The sequence below is a fragment of the Myxocyprinus asiaticus genome, chromosome 41 (genome assembly GCF_019703515.2).
Source record: "Myxocyprinus asiaticus isolate MX2 ecotype Aquarium Trade chromosome 41, UBuf_Myxa_2, whole genome shotgun sequence".
NCBI lineage: Eukaryota > Metazoa > Chordata > Actinopteri > Cypriniformes > Catostomidae > Myxocyprinus > Myxocyprinus asiaticus.
Genome location: NC_059384.1, coordinates 14,213,756 through 14,229,332, shown reverse-complemented (window position 1 = coordinate 14,229,332; position 15,577 = coordinate 14,213,756). Strand labels below are relative to the sequence as shown.

General features: G+C 36.2%; 2 protein-coding genes across 3 annotated transcripts in view; one reads left to right on the top strand and one right to left on the bottom strand.

The window, feature by feature from the left end:
* Positions 1-7,411, bottom strand: part of LOC127432080 (GPI ethanolamine phosphate transferase 1-like) — a 28,296-nt gene extending 20,885 nt beyond the window's left edge. Inside the window, exons 1-7 of one of the 2 annotated variants that reach the window (XM_051682877.1) lie at positions 7,093-7,411; positions 6,521-6,772; positions 2,781-2,902; positions 2,608-2,706; positions 2,415-2,521; positions 945-1,069; positions 512-642 (exon numbers count right to left, since the gene is read on the bottom strand). In XM_051682877.1, coding sequence (XP_051538837.1) covers positions 512-642; positions 945-1,069; positions 2,415-2,521; positions 2,608-2,706; positions 2,781-2,902; positions 6,521-6,747 — 811 coding nt within the window. In that variant the 5' untranslated portion in view covers positions 6,748-6,772; positions 7,093-7,411. The remainder of the gene's footprint in view (positions 1-511; positions 643-944; positions 1,070-2,414; positions 2,522-2,607; positions 2,707-2,780; positions 2,903-6,520; positions 6,773-7,092) is intronic. The other variant, XM_051682876.1, reaches the window with a different exon arrangement.
* A 765-nt stretch (positions 7,412-8,176) lies between these two features.
* Positions 8,177-12,326, top strand: LOC127432086 (COP9 signalosome complex subunit 5-like). Its single transcript, XM_051682889.1, has 8 exons — positions 8,177-8,506; positions 8,622-8,856; positions 9,069-9,197; positions 9,606-9,671; positions 9,766-9,851; positions 10,021-10,132; positions 10,951-11,099; positions 12,069-12,326. The coding sequence occupies exons 1-8, from the start codon at positions 8,370-8,372 to the stop codon at positions 12,157-12,159; spliced, it is 1,005 nt and encodes a 334-aa protein (XP_051538849.1). The 5' UTR covers positions 8,177-8,369; the 3' UTR covers positions 12,160-12,326.
* The last annotated feature ends 3,251 nt before the right edge of the window (positions 12,327-15,577 follow it).

The window sequence follows — 15,577 nt, the reverse complement described above, 5'->3', positions numbered from 1 at the left end:
ATTTTGCAAAAGGGATACATTAAAGCACCAACTATATTATTTATTTTTCTCCATACGTGGCAACACCTCTAAACTCACCAGGGTGTGGTCTGAGACTAAGATGTTTCCAACCGAGCAATCAACAGATAAAATGAGGGACTTAGATTTTAAAAAATCTATTCTAGAATAAATCTTATGAACTGATGAAAAAAATTTATAGTCCCAACCAGATGGGTTTAAAAGTCTCCAAATATCTGTAAGACCAAGATTTTTACACATGCTGTGACGTGTCAGTGTTGCTCTAGGGGGCTTACACACTTTTGCTTTACTATGATCAAGGACTGAGTCCATCAAAAGATGAAAGTCTCCTCCCAATATTATATAATGAGGGGTGCCAGCGGCTTGCAACATCCCTTCAAGATCTATACAAAAGCCCTGATCATCAGCGTTAGGTGCGTATATATTAGCCAATTTCACAGAAGTATAAAAAAAAAAAAAAAAAAAAAAAAAAAGAGTAAAAGAAATGTCTTACCCCAATTCGTCATGCCATGGTCAGATGTAAAAACATAAGCTGTTTTTCCATCATGCCCATAAAAGTCCTCCATCACATTGACAATCTCAGCTACACCAGCATCAACCAGGCCAATGTTCTCCAGATACTCCCTATAACAAAACAGAGAGAAAATAACACTGTGTATCAAATGTTTTTTTTTTGCCCAGTTTGTGGGGAATAATAGCAATTTTCTATACTTTTGAGGCATAAGCAATTAGGAAATAACACTTACTACCCAGGAACAAAAATTGTGTTACATAACCTGAAGCCTTGTACAGAGATGTAGCTCCACCTAGTGGTTAACCTGATCTCAAGGTTTTTTTATTTCCAGAAATTAATTTCTACTACAATTCAAAGGAGTCTCATCAACTAAATTTGATGAAATTGAAATTTGCACAGATGTCAAACTTACTTTGACATAGGCCGGTGGGCGTGGCCATTGGTGTCCATCCCCAACAGATGAAGGAAAAACACATTCTGTTCTTCATGTAATTTATTCAGCAGAGTTTTATTGTTTTTGGAAGCAATGAGAAAGGCCTTTAAAACAAAAAAAACATGAGATAATTTAGTTGTTGTTAATACTATTCTCTTACTCTCTAATATTGTAACTCGTACACAAACTGTGATAACAACAGAAATTTGGTTATAAGATGCTGGACATTTAGTTTAAGTTTAAAATATTATTATTAATTATATAATTAATGAATTATATTATTGCATTATAATAATTTTTCTGAGTGTAATATAAGAAATACCTACCAAAAAGGTATCTGAATATGCATAATATGAATTTGTAATGTTCTATCGTATGTAAAATGTGAGTTTTAGAACTGCAAAAACAGAAGTGCAAAAGTGTTTTAGAAGTTCAAAATATCCCCTTTTCCTCCACATCAATTGTCATGTTATCATATTTTTATCTTATATATTATTTGATCTTTTTATATTCTTCTATCTTTTTCCTGTCACGTGTTCAACAGATTCAATCCATGTTCAATCGAAAAATAAAATAGCTTTTGCACCTCTCTATGTACACTTTAAAAGCAAAATTCCTAAGCAACGGTGATCTGATGACAAAATAATATAAGTTGAGAAATATTGGTATCGGCCAAAAATGTTAATATCAGTGCATTCCTACTTCTAGTACATTTAGACCCTGTTTCCGCCGGGTATTAAGGTGCGTTTCGGGTGATCTGACCACATGTGGTCAAGCGATAAATACAGGTCTAAACGGGGTCTAAAACGTTTTGTGATCGAATCACAAAAACCACATACAAATGTGGTCAAAAAACATGTGACCACATCGCATTTGAGGTGTAAACGCTAATCTCTCCTGTATGCATCCCTGGCAGTAGTTTCCGATCGGAAACATTTTAAAAAGTGGATACATACTGTACACAATCACGAGAGCTTCACGGATCTTCTTTAGTGTATCTGATATCAACACAGAAAAGAAGCACGAACACTTGAAGCTCCTTTAATACAGGTAATACACTAAAATAATGGATAATTCTGCCTGGCATTTTGGGTTTATGCTTAGATAAATTTCAACCGCATCTGGGAGAAACAACGCGCCTTTTTTTCACACTTTCTTTGTCTTTTCTGACATTTTGCACTTTATTATTGTGCAGTAACACACTGACAGAGTAATTGATGTATGTCGTCATGAAACAAAGACCCTCCTCTCAAAATCCGAACACAAGTGGTCACAGGAGATGCATTTAAGTGACCAGTTGTAAACAGCGATGTGTCTCGCCTGACCACATGTGATCAGATCACCCAAAGCGCATCGTAATACCAGGTGGAAACCGGGTCTAAAAGACAGTCCATTTTACAGTTTAGTTTTTTTAGTAGTGGTTGTGTAAAAACACATTTGAAATCTTGCCTTCACTTCATCAAAAACCCAGGTATCAAGCCTGGATGCATCTGTAGAAGCAAAGTCTTCCCGCTCTGGAGGGTAAGTGTTAGTATACACATGGTCTCCACTGGCTCCTACAAAACACACAGAGTGCTGGTAAGGCAACAGAATATAGAAGAAGGATATTCCTACCATTCTATGCACAGATATAAGGTTGTACCTTTGGCAAACATTGGTAATATATCAGGGCTTCCCCAACACCAGGTGTGTCTGCTTTCATTAAAAACAGAATCAAATTCCACTGGATTCTCCTTCCAGCCTGTGAATACAGAAATGTGAGACACTATTATTATGCTCAAACACATATACAAACATCTACGTGTGACCACTTACCCTTGGCAACAGCACTAACATCTTCATAAAAGCCCGCTATAAGAGCCACATGACCTGGACGTGATTCTGTGGGCACTCGTGTGTGTGACACTCCCCATGTACCAGCCTCTTCAATCACAGTCCTTAAGACAGGAAACAAAAATCACAAAATTCAAATCTATATGTACACTATCTATATGTATGAAAAACTGTATCATACCAGTTGCACATTACTTTAAACTTTTTAATTCATACTGTACTTCTGTTATACTTTAATCAATGGAACTGTCTCTTTAACATGCTATTTGCACTGTATATTATCTTTCACTGTAACAGTCCTTTGCCATTTCTACCTTATTCAGTACCAAAGCACCTTCTGTATATACTGTTACTTATTTGCACTGACTGGTCTACCCTCAGAATCTTAAACATGCACTTAAACAAAGTTTATAATACATTCATATATATATATATATATATATATATATATATATATATATATATATACACTGGCAACCAAAAGTTTGGAATAATGTGCAGATTTTGTTGTTTCGGAAGGAAATTGGTACTTTAATTCACCAAAGTGGCATTCAACTGATCACAAAGTATAGTCAGGACATTACTGATGTAAAAAAACAGCACCATCACTATTTGAAAAAGGTTATTTTTGATCAAATCTAGACAGGCCCCATTTCTAGCAGCCATCACTCCAACACCTTATCCTTGAGTAATCATGCTAAATTGCTAATTTGGTGCTAGAAAATCACTTGCCATTATATCAAACACAGTTGAAAGCTATTTGGTTAATTAAATGAAGCTTAACATTGTCTTTGTGTTTGTTTTTGAGTTGCCACAGTATGCAATAGACAGGCATGTCTTAAAGTCAATATTAGGTAAAAAAAAATGGCAAAAAAAATAAAAAGAAACAACTTTCTCTAGAAACTCATCAGTCAATCATTGTTTTGAGGAATGAAGTTGCACAATGTTTGAAACTGCCAAAAAAACTGAAGATTTCATACAAAAGTGTGCACTACAGTTTTCAAAGACAAAGGACAACTGACTCTAACAAGAACAGAAAGAGATGTGGAAGGCCAGATGTACAACTAAACAAGAGAATAAGTACATCAGAGTCTCTAGTTTGAGAAATAGATGCCTCACATGTCCTCAGCTGACAGCTTCATTGAATTCTACCCACTCAACACCAGTTTCATGTACAACAGTAAAGAGAAGACTCTGGGGTGCAGGCCTTATGGGAAGAATTTCAAAGAAAAAGCCACTTTTAAAACAGAAAAACAAAAAGAAAAGGTTAGAGTGGGCAAAGAAACACAGACATTGGACGACAGATAATTGGAAAAGAGTGTTATGGATCTTAACCCCATTGAGTTTTTGTGGGATCAGCTAGACTGTAAGGTGCGTGAGAAGTGCCCGACAAGACAGACACATCTATGGCATGAGCTACAGGAAGCGTGGGGTGAAATGTCACTGGAGTATCTGGACAAACTGACGGCTAGAATGCCAAGGATCTGCAAAGCTTTTTTGTTGAGAACTCTTTGAAGTAATTTTTCACGTTATTAATGTCCTGACTATACCTTGTGATCAGCTGAATGTCACTTTGGTGAATAAAAGTACCAATTTATTTCCATTAGAGCAAAATCTGTACATTATTCCAAACTTTTGGCCGCCAGTGTGTGTGTGTGTGTGTGTGTGTGTATATATATATATATACACTATATTGCCAAAAGTATTCGCTCATCTGCCTTTAGACACATATGAACTTAAGTGACATCCCATTCTTAATCCATAGGGTTTAATATGACGTCGGCCCACCCTTTGCAGCTATAACAGCTTCAACTCTTCTGGGAAGGCTTTCCACAAGGTTTAGGAGTGTGTTTATGGGAATTTTTGACCATTCTTCCAGAAGCGCATTTGTGAGGTCAGACACTGATGTTGGACGAGAAGGCCTGGCTCGCAGTCTTCGCTCTAATTCATCCCAAAGGTGCTCTATCAGGTTGAGGTCAGGTCTCTGTGCAGGCCAGTCAAGTTCTTCCACACCAAACTCGCTCATTCATGTCTTTATGGACCTTGCTTTGTGCACTGGTGCGCAGTCATGTTGGAACAGGAAGGGGCCATCCCCAAACTGTTCCCACAAAGTTGGGAGCATGGAATTGTCCAAAATCTCTTGGTATGCTGAAGCATTCAGAGTTCCTTTCACTGGAACTAAGGGGCCAAGCCCAGCTCCTGAAAAACAACCCCACACCATAATCCCCACTCCACCAAACTTCACAGTTGGCACAATGCAGTCAGACAAGTACCGTTCTCCTGGCAACCGCCAAACCCAGACTCATCCATCAGATTGCCAGATGGAGAAGCGTGATTCGTCACTCCAGAGAATGCGTCTCCACTGCTCTAGAGTCCAGTGGTGGCATGCTTTACACCACTGCATCCGACGCTTTGCATTGCACTTGGTGATGTATGGCTTGGATGCAGCTGCTCGGCCATGGAAACCCATTCCATGAAGCTCTCTACACACTGTTCTTGAGCTAATCTGAAGGCCACATGAACTTTGGAGGTCTGTAGCGATTGACTCTGCAGAAAGTTGGCGACCTCTGCACACTATGCGCCTCAGCATCCGCTGACCCCGCTCTGTCATTTTACGTGGCCTACCACTTCGTGGCTGAGTTGCTGTCATTCCCAATTGCTTCCACTTTGTTATAATACCACTGACAGTTGACTGTGGAATATTTAGTAGCGAGGAAATTTCACGACTGGACTTGTTGCACAGGTGGCATCTTATCACAGTACGACGCTGGAATTCACTGAGTTCCTGAGAGCAGCCCATTCTTTCACAAATGTTTGTAGAAGCAGTCTGCATGCCTAGGTGCTTCATTTTATACACCTGTGGCCATGGAAGTGATTGGAACACCTGAATTCAATTATTTGGATGGGTGAGCGAATACTTTTGGCAATATAGTGTATATACCTATTTGCACTTCTGGTTAGATGCTTCTGTATTTCATTGGCTCTGTACAGTACTCTGCACAATGACAAAAAAGTGTAATCTAATCTAATCTACACCATAAAGATCTGGCATGAACAGTGTTTGTTGTTGTAATACTGTTGTAGTATCAGGTATATAACCTAATATACAGTGAGTGAACCACTTTAAATTAGGCATCTTTAACTACTATGTAGTTAAGCATTTTATACAATGTACTTATTATGTACATACGTGTTGTTGCAGTGTACTTACATTTAAAAGTACCTGTAATTAATTACATCTGAAGTTACACTGAGTGAGTTTAAAGTGGGACCATAAACATTATACAGTAAAATAAAAGTGATATTTTGAAATAATTCCTCAGTCTGAGACAGACAATCAATATGAACAAAAGCAATGCTTATTCATTGTTATATATGTTTTAACTCTTTCTCTATGACCTGTTAATCTGGCTCACATTTAAGATACACACTCGTCTTCACTCTCATTTGCCAGCTTTCAAAGACCAACATAATCAACAAAGTATCTTGCCTTACCACACTTTTAACAAATGAATGAAAAAAAAATAGATATAATGGATGATGGTGGATTATGCTTGGAGGCTTAAGCCAGAAAGAATCTTTTAACACAAAATCAGACTTGTATCTGCAATTGTGTATATTGACACTTTTTACCACTAAAAGCCCTACTGGACATCTCATCATGGACCACATTAGTAACCAGCACAACCAAATGCATTAATGGATAATCCCACGTTCATCACCTTAGGTAAGGAGCCCTGAAAGTCCCATTGTCGTCTGGCTTAAAGAGGCTGTCAGCTCTCAGACCATCTGCCACAAAGAGCACCAGGCGCTTGGCTGGAGGGGGCAGAGGGATACGCTGTGGTGTCATTCCATGGACAAGTGGGGATGTGAAATAGATGTCAAATATTGAGAGAAAGAAGACTACATGGACCATGAGTCCCACGATGAAGAATGTAATCATCTTCATCTTGCCTGCTATCGGCCTTGTGGCACTGTTTTATTTATTTTTTTAAGGAAAGACAAGAAAAAAGGAGAGTTTTATTAATTTCGTCTGTACAAGTTACCAGGCTAAACATTTTAATTTCCCTTAAAAATAAGGTTGCATCTGAACAGGAATGAATCATACATAGCAAAAAGCCCAGGATTGAAATCCTATTTTTGGGTCTGTTCATATGGCTTTAACACATTTGTGGCTACATTAAACATAAGTGAAACAGCGATTTGAACTCTAAACTTAAACTTTGGATACAGCAAGATTTAACATTATCCAAGAGACCGTTTAATATTCTGAATTTAACCAAAATATTCTTACCTTTCTGCTAGTCTCAGAATGAAGAAGAATCATAAAGTTGCTTCATCGAAGGTGGACAGTAAAAATATGTCAATGTCAATGAATGCACCTCTATGAAGCATGAGTGATCGTAGAGAAGTTCTTTTAGAGTCCACGAAAAGAAAACCTTTATCACGTTTCATACACAAAAGGTTTTTTGAATGTGTTTTAAAGTGGTGTTTTATATATATATGGCAGATAACGTAGCTTTAGACCTGCTAAACCAAACAGTTTGTAAGCAGATTAAACTGTCAACTTTGCTTTACTTCCTTGTATTGGTAACATTTGAACTGAAGATCTGCGCAAAGGATTTTGGGAAATATAGTTTACGCCCGGGAGTGTGGATAAAAATAAAATGTTTTGTTGCGAAAATGTGTGGGGTTTCTTTCTAACAAGGGGTCCGGCAATTCACTTACCTCTCTAAACTGTGATTTTAAATAATAGAAAATTTAAAAATCATTACATTGAAATCAGTGCTTGAAGCGGGGTATGCAGTATGTGGTATGCTTGTAAAAATCACACTGCGTGATTTTTCCAGCAACACCATAAATATGGAGCAATACGATGTGATGTAAGAGTGGCCTTTCAAATATACATAGACAAAAAGCTAAAAATATCCTGTAGGATTTTATAAATGTGTCCTGTTTTTTTTTTTTTTTTGTTATTTTTTTTTTATCAATATTTTCTCACAAGGAAAGATGAAAATGACAGATAAACACGAAAATGGCTTTTTTTTTTTTTATCAATATTTTCTCACAAGGAAAGATGAAGATGACAGATAAACACGAAAATGGCTTTTTTTTTTTTTTATCAATATTTTCTCACAAGGAAAGATGAAGATGACAGATAAACACGAAAATGGCTGATAAAATGAATGTAATTTGAGTCATTTTAGTTTAATTCAAAATAATAATCCGTGAGAATACATTTTATATTGTAAATTTATAGTAAATATAATTAAAACAGTAGGTACGGCCGAAGTGTTTTTTTGTTTTTGTTTTTTTTTTTTTTTTTTTGACTTTTATTTTGCCATACATATTTTACGTTTATTTCTACTTTAGTCGCTTACTTCACTCGTGTTTCAGAGTTTCTCTGTCAAAGACTAGGAGAGGTGCTTTGTTAGTAATTGTTAAATGTTTCATTCAGATATATAGATTAACTAGACACGTGCCATTATTAGGTATTTTAATTTTCGTAAATTACTAGTGGAATTTAAAAATATATTTCCTACTGTTTGTACCTAAACCCCGACTCAAGCTATGGCTGGTAGTAGCATAGCGATGAAGACATGGGAGCTGTCAAACAGCATGCAGGAAGTTCAGAGTATCGATGAAATATATAAATATGATAAAAAACAACAGCAAGAGATTCTGGCGGCCAAACCCTGGACTAAAGAGTAAGTATAGCACACCATAATAAGACAGAACAAACCGCCTTTTCCTTCCAAAGAGGCCTGATTTGTTTTTGAATCAATAATAACTCACAATAACTGTTGGTTTTATTGTTTACAGCCATCATTACTTTAAGTACTGCAAGATATCAGCTTTGGCTCTGTTGAAGATGGTGATGCATGCCCGATCTGGTGGAAATCTGGAAGTGATGGGACTTATGCTGGGGAAAGTAGACGGAGAAACCATGATCATCATGGATAGTTTTGCTTTGCCTGTGGAGGGCACTGAAACTCGAGTCAATGCTCAGGCTGCAGCCTATGAATACATGGCTGCTTATATAGAGAATGCAAAACAGGTACATTGGACATGTAACTATGACCTACATTTTGTCAAACATGTAAACACAGTACATAGCTAGCTAACTTGCCTATAATTATGCACACATTTTTTGTTCTAAATGTGATGTCTTTTTAACACAATGATAATGATCAACACTTATTATTGCTATGTATAATTGTCATGTGATCAAAATAAATTTGAGGTCTTGTCATCAATAAATTCATTTAGGTGGGACGTTTGGAAAATGCCATTGGATGGTACCACAGTCATCCTGGATATGGCTGCTGGCTTTCAGGCATTGACGTTAGCACTCAGATGCTTAACCAGCAGTTTCAAGAGCCCTTTGTCGCAGTAGTGGTAAGTGCTGTAGGAAATGTTAAACTGGTTGCTTATTTTGCATTAGAGCTAATTCTAGAGTCTGCTGTGAACTCTGTTACCATCAATCTATAAAGACAGAGGAAAAATAGCCCAACTAGGGGATTGTTAAAGTAACAGTTTAATTTCAACAATATCAGTGATCCATAATTGACCCCCATGATATAAATGAGTTTGGTGACATTTGTAGTGGTGTCTGATTAATGGCTGTTGGCTTTGTAACTCAATACATTATGCAGTTTACCCTTCATTGCTATTGCTTATTTTGTGCCGAGGGCAAATATCAAGCTGGTGCTCATAACATTCACTTGCAGCTCTGTGTTTTTATTTGTTATATTTGACTGAATTGTTTTGCTTATTACAGTCGATGTAATTTTTCATCCCTTTCAGATTGATCCCACAAGGACTATATCTGCTGGAAAGGTCAATCTTGGAGCTTTCAGAACATATCCAAAGGTAGGAATGTTTTTCTTCCATGACGTTTTACATATTTATTTGTGTTTTCATTTCTTTTTCATCACATATTATAATGTCTAAAATTGAATGGTAGGGTTACAAGCCTCCAGATGAGGGTCCGTCTGAATACCAGACGATTCCACTTAATAAGATCGAGGATTTTGGAGTGCACTGCAAACAGTAAGCATTTCTGTCGTAATTAATACATTTCTCAAGCATTTTCTGCACATATTATGCTGAACCATTCTAAATGTTTTAATTCTGTTGACTTAGATTAGAAATTTCATAAGGATTTCAATGGCTGATGATGTGTAATGCACTGTGTTTTATGTGATTTTCTGCAATTTAGGTATTATGCTTTAGAAGTGTCTTATTTTAAGTCTTCCCTGGACCGCAAACTGCTAGAGTTGCTATGGAATAAGTACTGGGTCAACACTTTGAGCTCCTCCAGCCTTCTTACAGTGAGTGTTCTTTGTGTGTGTGTGTGTGTGTGTGTGTGTGTGTGCAAAATTAGTAAAATATTCTGCTTTATATCTGTGTTAATTTATTTCACAGTATATGCAGAAGTCTTAAAGATTTTATCATACTAAGAGTATTATATTAATGTTCATCTGTTTGTCCCAAGATTTGATTTTTCTAAAAAATTGATTTATGTTCGAATACTAACATAGTAACATATTTATTACCTTCACCATTCTGAAGATGTTTTGGATCCTAATGGGTAAAAATATTCTGAGGCTGATTATATGATACGAGTTTATTGACAACATGTGCACATGATTAATATTTGTCGATGCTGCTTTTGTTCATAAGAATTGTTTGCCTGAAAGCCAAAGCTGACTGCCATTGTTGGCTCCGACATTCTCTCATGAGCCTTGTTTAACACTTTCAGTGGGGTGTAGACCATCTAAACAGCAGTCTCAGAGCTGTGAGTTAGAGAATTGACTGCTTGTCAAGAGTGACTTGCTTCTCCAAGGAAGAAGTGTTGTCAGTAATTACGTTGTCACCACAGACCAAGACCTTGAGTCATTGAGTCTGTCATTATTGTGAATCCTTGTCTGAGGAGTGTACAGACTCACCTTTTGCAAACCTTTGGGACCTCATTCAGTGGGCTTAGCAAACAATCCAAGGTTCAAATAACTTGGACATGTTGTGTAACAAACATCTGAAATTTTCATTAGTGAAAAGGCTTGTTGTGAAGGTTTAAGTATTGTTGTGAAATTGTGCATTAACCTAGACTGAGCAAAATGGTTTTGTTAATGTGTCTTTTTTCCTTCAGAATGCAGATTACACCACTGGACAGGTGTGTGACCTCTCTGAGAAGCTCGAGCAGGCAGAAGCTCAGCTGGGAAGAGGCAGTTTCATGCTGGGTTTAGACACACACGATAGGAAATCTGAGGACAAACTAGCAAAGGCAACACGTGACAGGTAATATGATCCTTATTAATCCAATAGGTAGGGCTGCACAATTAATCTAAAAAATGATCAAGATTACAGTTACAACTGTTGCAATAATATAATCGTGACAAGTGTCAAATACAGCATTTCATTTAGGTGTACTACCACTGCGCCAAAATTTTCTATTTACAACGTATTTTGTGGGCCGTTGTATGCATGAACGCAAAGGCAAATCTGATGCATTTAAATTAGTCAAAAGGCATATCAGTAATGCTAACTCTCTAAATTATACTGTGTACAATTTATTCAAAATGTGAATAACACTTTCAGAAATACTGAAAGAAATTCAGTAACATAGTTCTCAAGTTGTTTGGATACATAGCCTACATAAAAAATATGTACCTCACACAAAATACGTATTTTTATGTAAATTCAAATTCTATTAATCAAAATGAATAATCGCAATTACATTATCAAAGGAAATAATCGTCAATTATGATTTTCGTCATAATCATGCAGCCCAGTAATCCAATATTGAGGGTTTCTTTCATTATTTAGATGTGTCAATTATGACAGTATAAATACATGTAAATAAATAAACAAGCCAAGTTTATTTATATAGTAAGTTTTATGCACACTGGAATTTCTAAGAATTTAATTTTACATAAATAATAAATTAACAGATATAAATCGAATTAAATATAAGATTTAAAACAAAATTGAGATCAAATGTTAAGTAATTGTTTTTTTAAATACAAGTTTTTCTTTCCACATCATATTTGAATGTAAATGTTTAATTCAGATTTTAATTTATCATTTTTAATTTTTTTGACTGACGTCATGGATGATTGCCAACTTGTGTCTCTGGTTGGGTGCAAAATCCCGTTTTTTATTTGTACTATAGTGCCACTTATGCCATAATTAATCTTGGTTTCTTTTGAAAAACTAAAATTTGACACGTTTTGACAAATAACATAAGCTCTTTTCTTTGCATTTCAGCTGCAAAACAACCATTGAAGCAATTCATGGTTTGATGTCTCAAGTTATTAAAGATAAACTCTTCAATCAAGTGAACACATCTACCAACTAAACTTGGAATGAACTGAAGTGATATGACCTTACATGCTTTGTATGCTTAGTTATGTGTTCTCTTCGTTATGATTGTAATTATTTTGTAGGAATCTCATCCATATTTGCATCACTTAACATTTGTTCAAACAAACAAATAAATAAAAGCTGTTCAATTTCATTAGTTAATGGATGTCAGGCGTTTGTTTGTTTTTTTAAGCTTGATGTTTTTTTAATGAATTGTTTAAAAAAGTATTGCATCACATTTGCCACTAAAGTCTCCTTTACAAAGCTGTTGTTTAGAGCAAGAATAAATTAGTTTTGTCTTAACGCTGCAGGTTACCAAACTTTTGAAATGTATTCTCTTCTGGGTTTAATGTAACACAGGACCATACCATTCCCATCTCTCTCAGCTTGTGCCCAGAGTTGTGGCAGCAGTATTCCTTTCACACACCCTAACAACATAACATTTAACATGTTAACAAAAACCACAGTACATTTACTAACCACAAAACACCTCAAGAGGTCATTTTCATATTTGCCAGTCATAGCATTGCATAATGGAATAGCAAACTCAATGGCTTCGATGGCCCTAAGGTAAACAGCTTAGCATGACCGAAGTGCATCTGTCAGGACGACCCTGTGCAGGCTGTCTCTGTGTTGTACACAATCCTTCAGGATTCTGAGCTTTGCGCTTTGGCCTGTCACGGTACACTGGAGTCTATTCAGCGCTGCGTGCCTGCTCTTTATCACCGCAGACACTCAACCCACATATGCGTCTGCATTTTCTTGCAGACAACAGTGCTGACATCATGCTCATGTGCCAAATTTTACCCCTCATAGAGTTCATTTAAAGACTGTAATACTATGTTCCAGAAAGCAGCAGTGTATTCAATTATGCCCTATACAATTTGTGGATTTTTATTTTTGCTCTTTCTTGTGATGACCATTGAGCCAAAATACCGAATCCAATATTTCAGCTCATAGAGGTTGAAATTTATTGAAATCACAGTTGTCAAAAATCATTGTGCATAAATTCTGTTTCACCCATTGGAATAACAAATGAAGCTTGTAATCATCACCAGATGAGCATTTTTTTTAATGCCTGAGGAAAAGGAGAAAAAAGCAGATGAGTATAAATAAGAATTAACCTAGAACCTAAGCGTATTATGTTTAACATGAGTGAACTAACATCAGCCAAATCCATTAACTTAATTTAAGGTATGTTTTCTATTAGCACAGGCCTTCTTAAGTTACCATGGAATTCCACTTCATTTGCAGAATTCAAAGAAAATGGTTTAAAATAATAAGAACAGAGGTATAACGAAAAATATGTGATTAAGGGAATATATCAGTGATGACGAGCACAAATAATCAGGAATGGCCATTTATCACTAGGCCAACTGTTAGACTACAGCCCATGGGACCAATGACCCTGTATGCATCCTCAGATTTTTGGTAGCACTGATGTTTTCTTTGGACCATTTAATAATTTCAACAAGCATGGCAATAAGGAGCTTAAACATGCTCGATGCCCCAGAGGAGAGTCTGAAAAGGGGGAGAATTCCCCTCCTACCTCCTTAACCCAACCTAAGCAACATTTCCTTTATTCTAAGTTCTTTACATGCATAAATGGAGGCAAGTCACTCAGTCTCAGGAAGCACATTCTTCCACCAACACATCGACAGTATTTGTGGCATAAATGTTGATTACTAAAAAAAAATATTTCCGACTCGTCCATCTTTTTCTTTAAAAAAGCAAAAATAGAGGTTCCAGTAAGACACTTCCAATAGAAGTGAATGGGGTCAATTTTTGGAGGGTTTAAAGGCAGAAATTTAAAGCTTATAATTTTATAAAAGTACTTACAATAATTCTTCTGTTAAAACTCATGTATTATTTGAGCTGTAAAGTTGTTTAAATCGTCATTTTTACAGTCATTTTAGGGTTTTGTTGACTTTCATCATGGCAACGTGAAGTTGTAAAATTGGCTATAACTTTACACAGAAAAGGTTAGTAAGTGATTTTATCACACTAAAATCATGTTAACAGGCATAATGTTTATGTCTTGTGGCTATACTTTTGAAGTAGTGAGTATTTAATGTTTACAGATTGGCCCCATTCACTTCCATTGTAAGTGCCTCACTGGAACCCACATTTTTTCTTTTTTTAAAGAAAAGGAGGGACAAGTCAAAATTATTTTTCTGGTAATAAATGTTATGCCTCAAATGCTGTCGATTGAGCTTAACGTGTATTGAACCCGGAATATTCCTTTAACTGTTGTACATTTAATTTAGCAAAAACCAAACTCAAGATCTCCGCAATTAGTTTGTGTTATTCCTTTAATTAGAAGTTAATTATAAGATAACAAAAACTTCAGTTAAAACCTGAAACTATTGCTGCAGCTGTTTAGATAGCGAGAACAAATTAATATCAGTAAAAGCTATCCTTTTACAGTTATAGAGTAACAAAACAAGCAATGAAGAATGCTGAGCTTTTCATCAATTCAATGTAGAATTTACCATGTTAAACTTGGCAAAGCCTTCTCTGCTTACACTCCTGTAAACTCCTTTCAACTTTAATATCAGATCTGAATGGCGCTCCCAATCAACTCTGGCGTGTGCAAACAGACCTCACGCTCATGCATCGCCAGCCATACAGCAGCCCTTGTTTCCTAAACAAAGTCGAGACAAGAGGAAAGAAAGAGAAAATTCATTAACAGCGAGTAAAACAGCTTGCGTTCATAGCTGATGACGGTTAATACACAACATTTGCTATGACGAACTGCAGGCTGCATTAAGGTAGATGCAATGTCAGGAGTTCCAGAATTATGCTTCTGCTACTGTATCAGATGCTTCATTGTCATATATACCAGAACAAATATTCCAGTATGCCTTTCAGTTTGCATTTATATTCTTTAAACACAAACTGTGACCTAACTTGCTTTCCTTTATTATAAACAAGAGAGCTATGTATATTGTTAAATACTGCAATATATTATAATGATTGACTGCTGTCTCTTTGCAGTTCCCCAGAGTTTTACCACAGAAAGGTATTGATTTTAAGATGCTCTCCGTGTCATCTCCCTGCAGTCTGCTGCTTTAATATCAAGTGTAAAACCAACCTGCTGTCATGTGTTGATTTATGTATTCCCTTTATTTCTGTCCCAGTGTTCATTGTCGATGGTTGACAAGGCAGTGTAAAGAGCACCTCAGCACAGGGAATAGAAGGTCTTTGAAGGAAGTTTTTCAGGTAAGCCTAAAAAAATATTCTGGTTCAATACAAGTTTAGCTCAGATGACAGCATTTGTGGCATAATGTTGATTACCACAAAAATAAATTTAGACTGGGTAAAATCAAGGTTACAGTGAGGCATTTACAATGGAAGTGAATGGGGCCAATCTGTAAACATTAAAATACTCACTATTTCAAAAGTATAGCCAC

Bases quoted from the DNA above. Each gene is read 5' to 3' on its own strand.
- LOC127432086 (XM_051682889.1), top strand. From the start codon at position 8,370: ATGGCTGGTAGTAGCATAGCGATGAAGACATGGGAGCTGTCAAACAGC. The intron at 8,857-9,068 runs GTACATTGGACA...AAATTCATTTAG, and splicing joins ATATAGAGAATGCAAAACAG to GTGGGACGTTTGGAAAATGC. The intron at 10,133-10,950 runs GTGAGTGTTCTT...TTTTTCCTTCAG, and splicing joins GCTCCTCCAGCCTTCTTACA to AATGCAGATTACACCACTGG.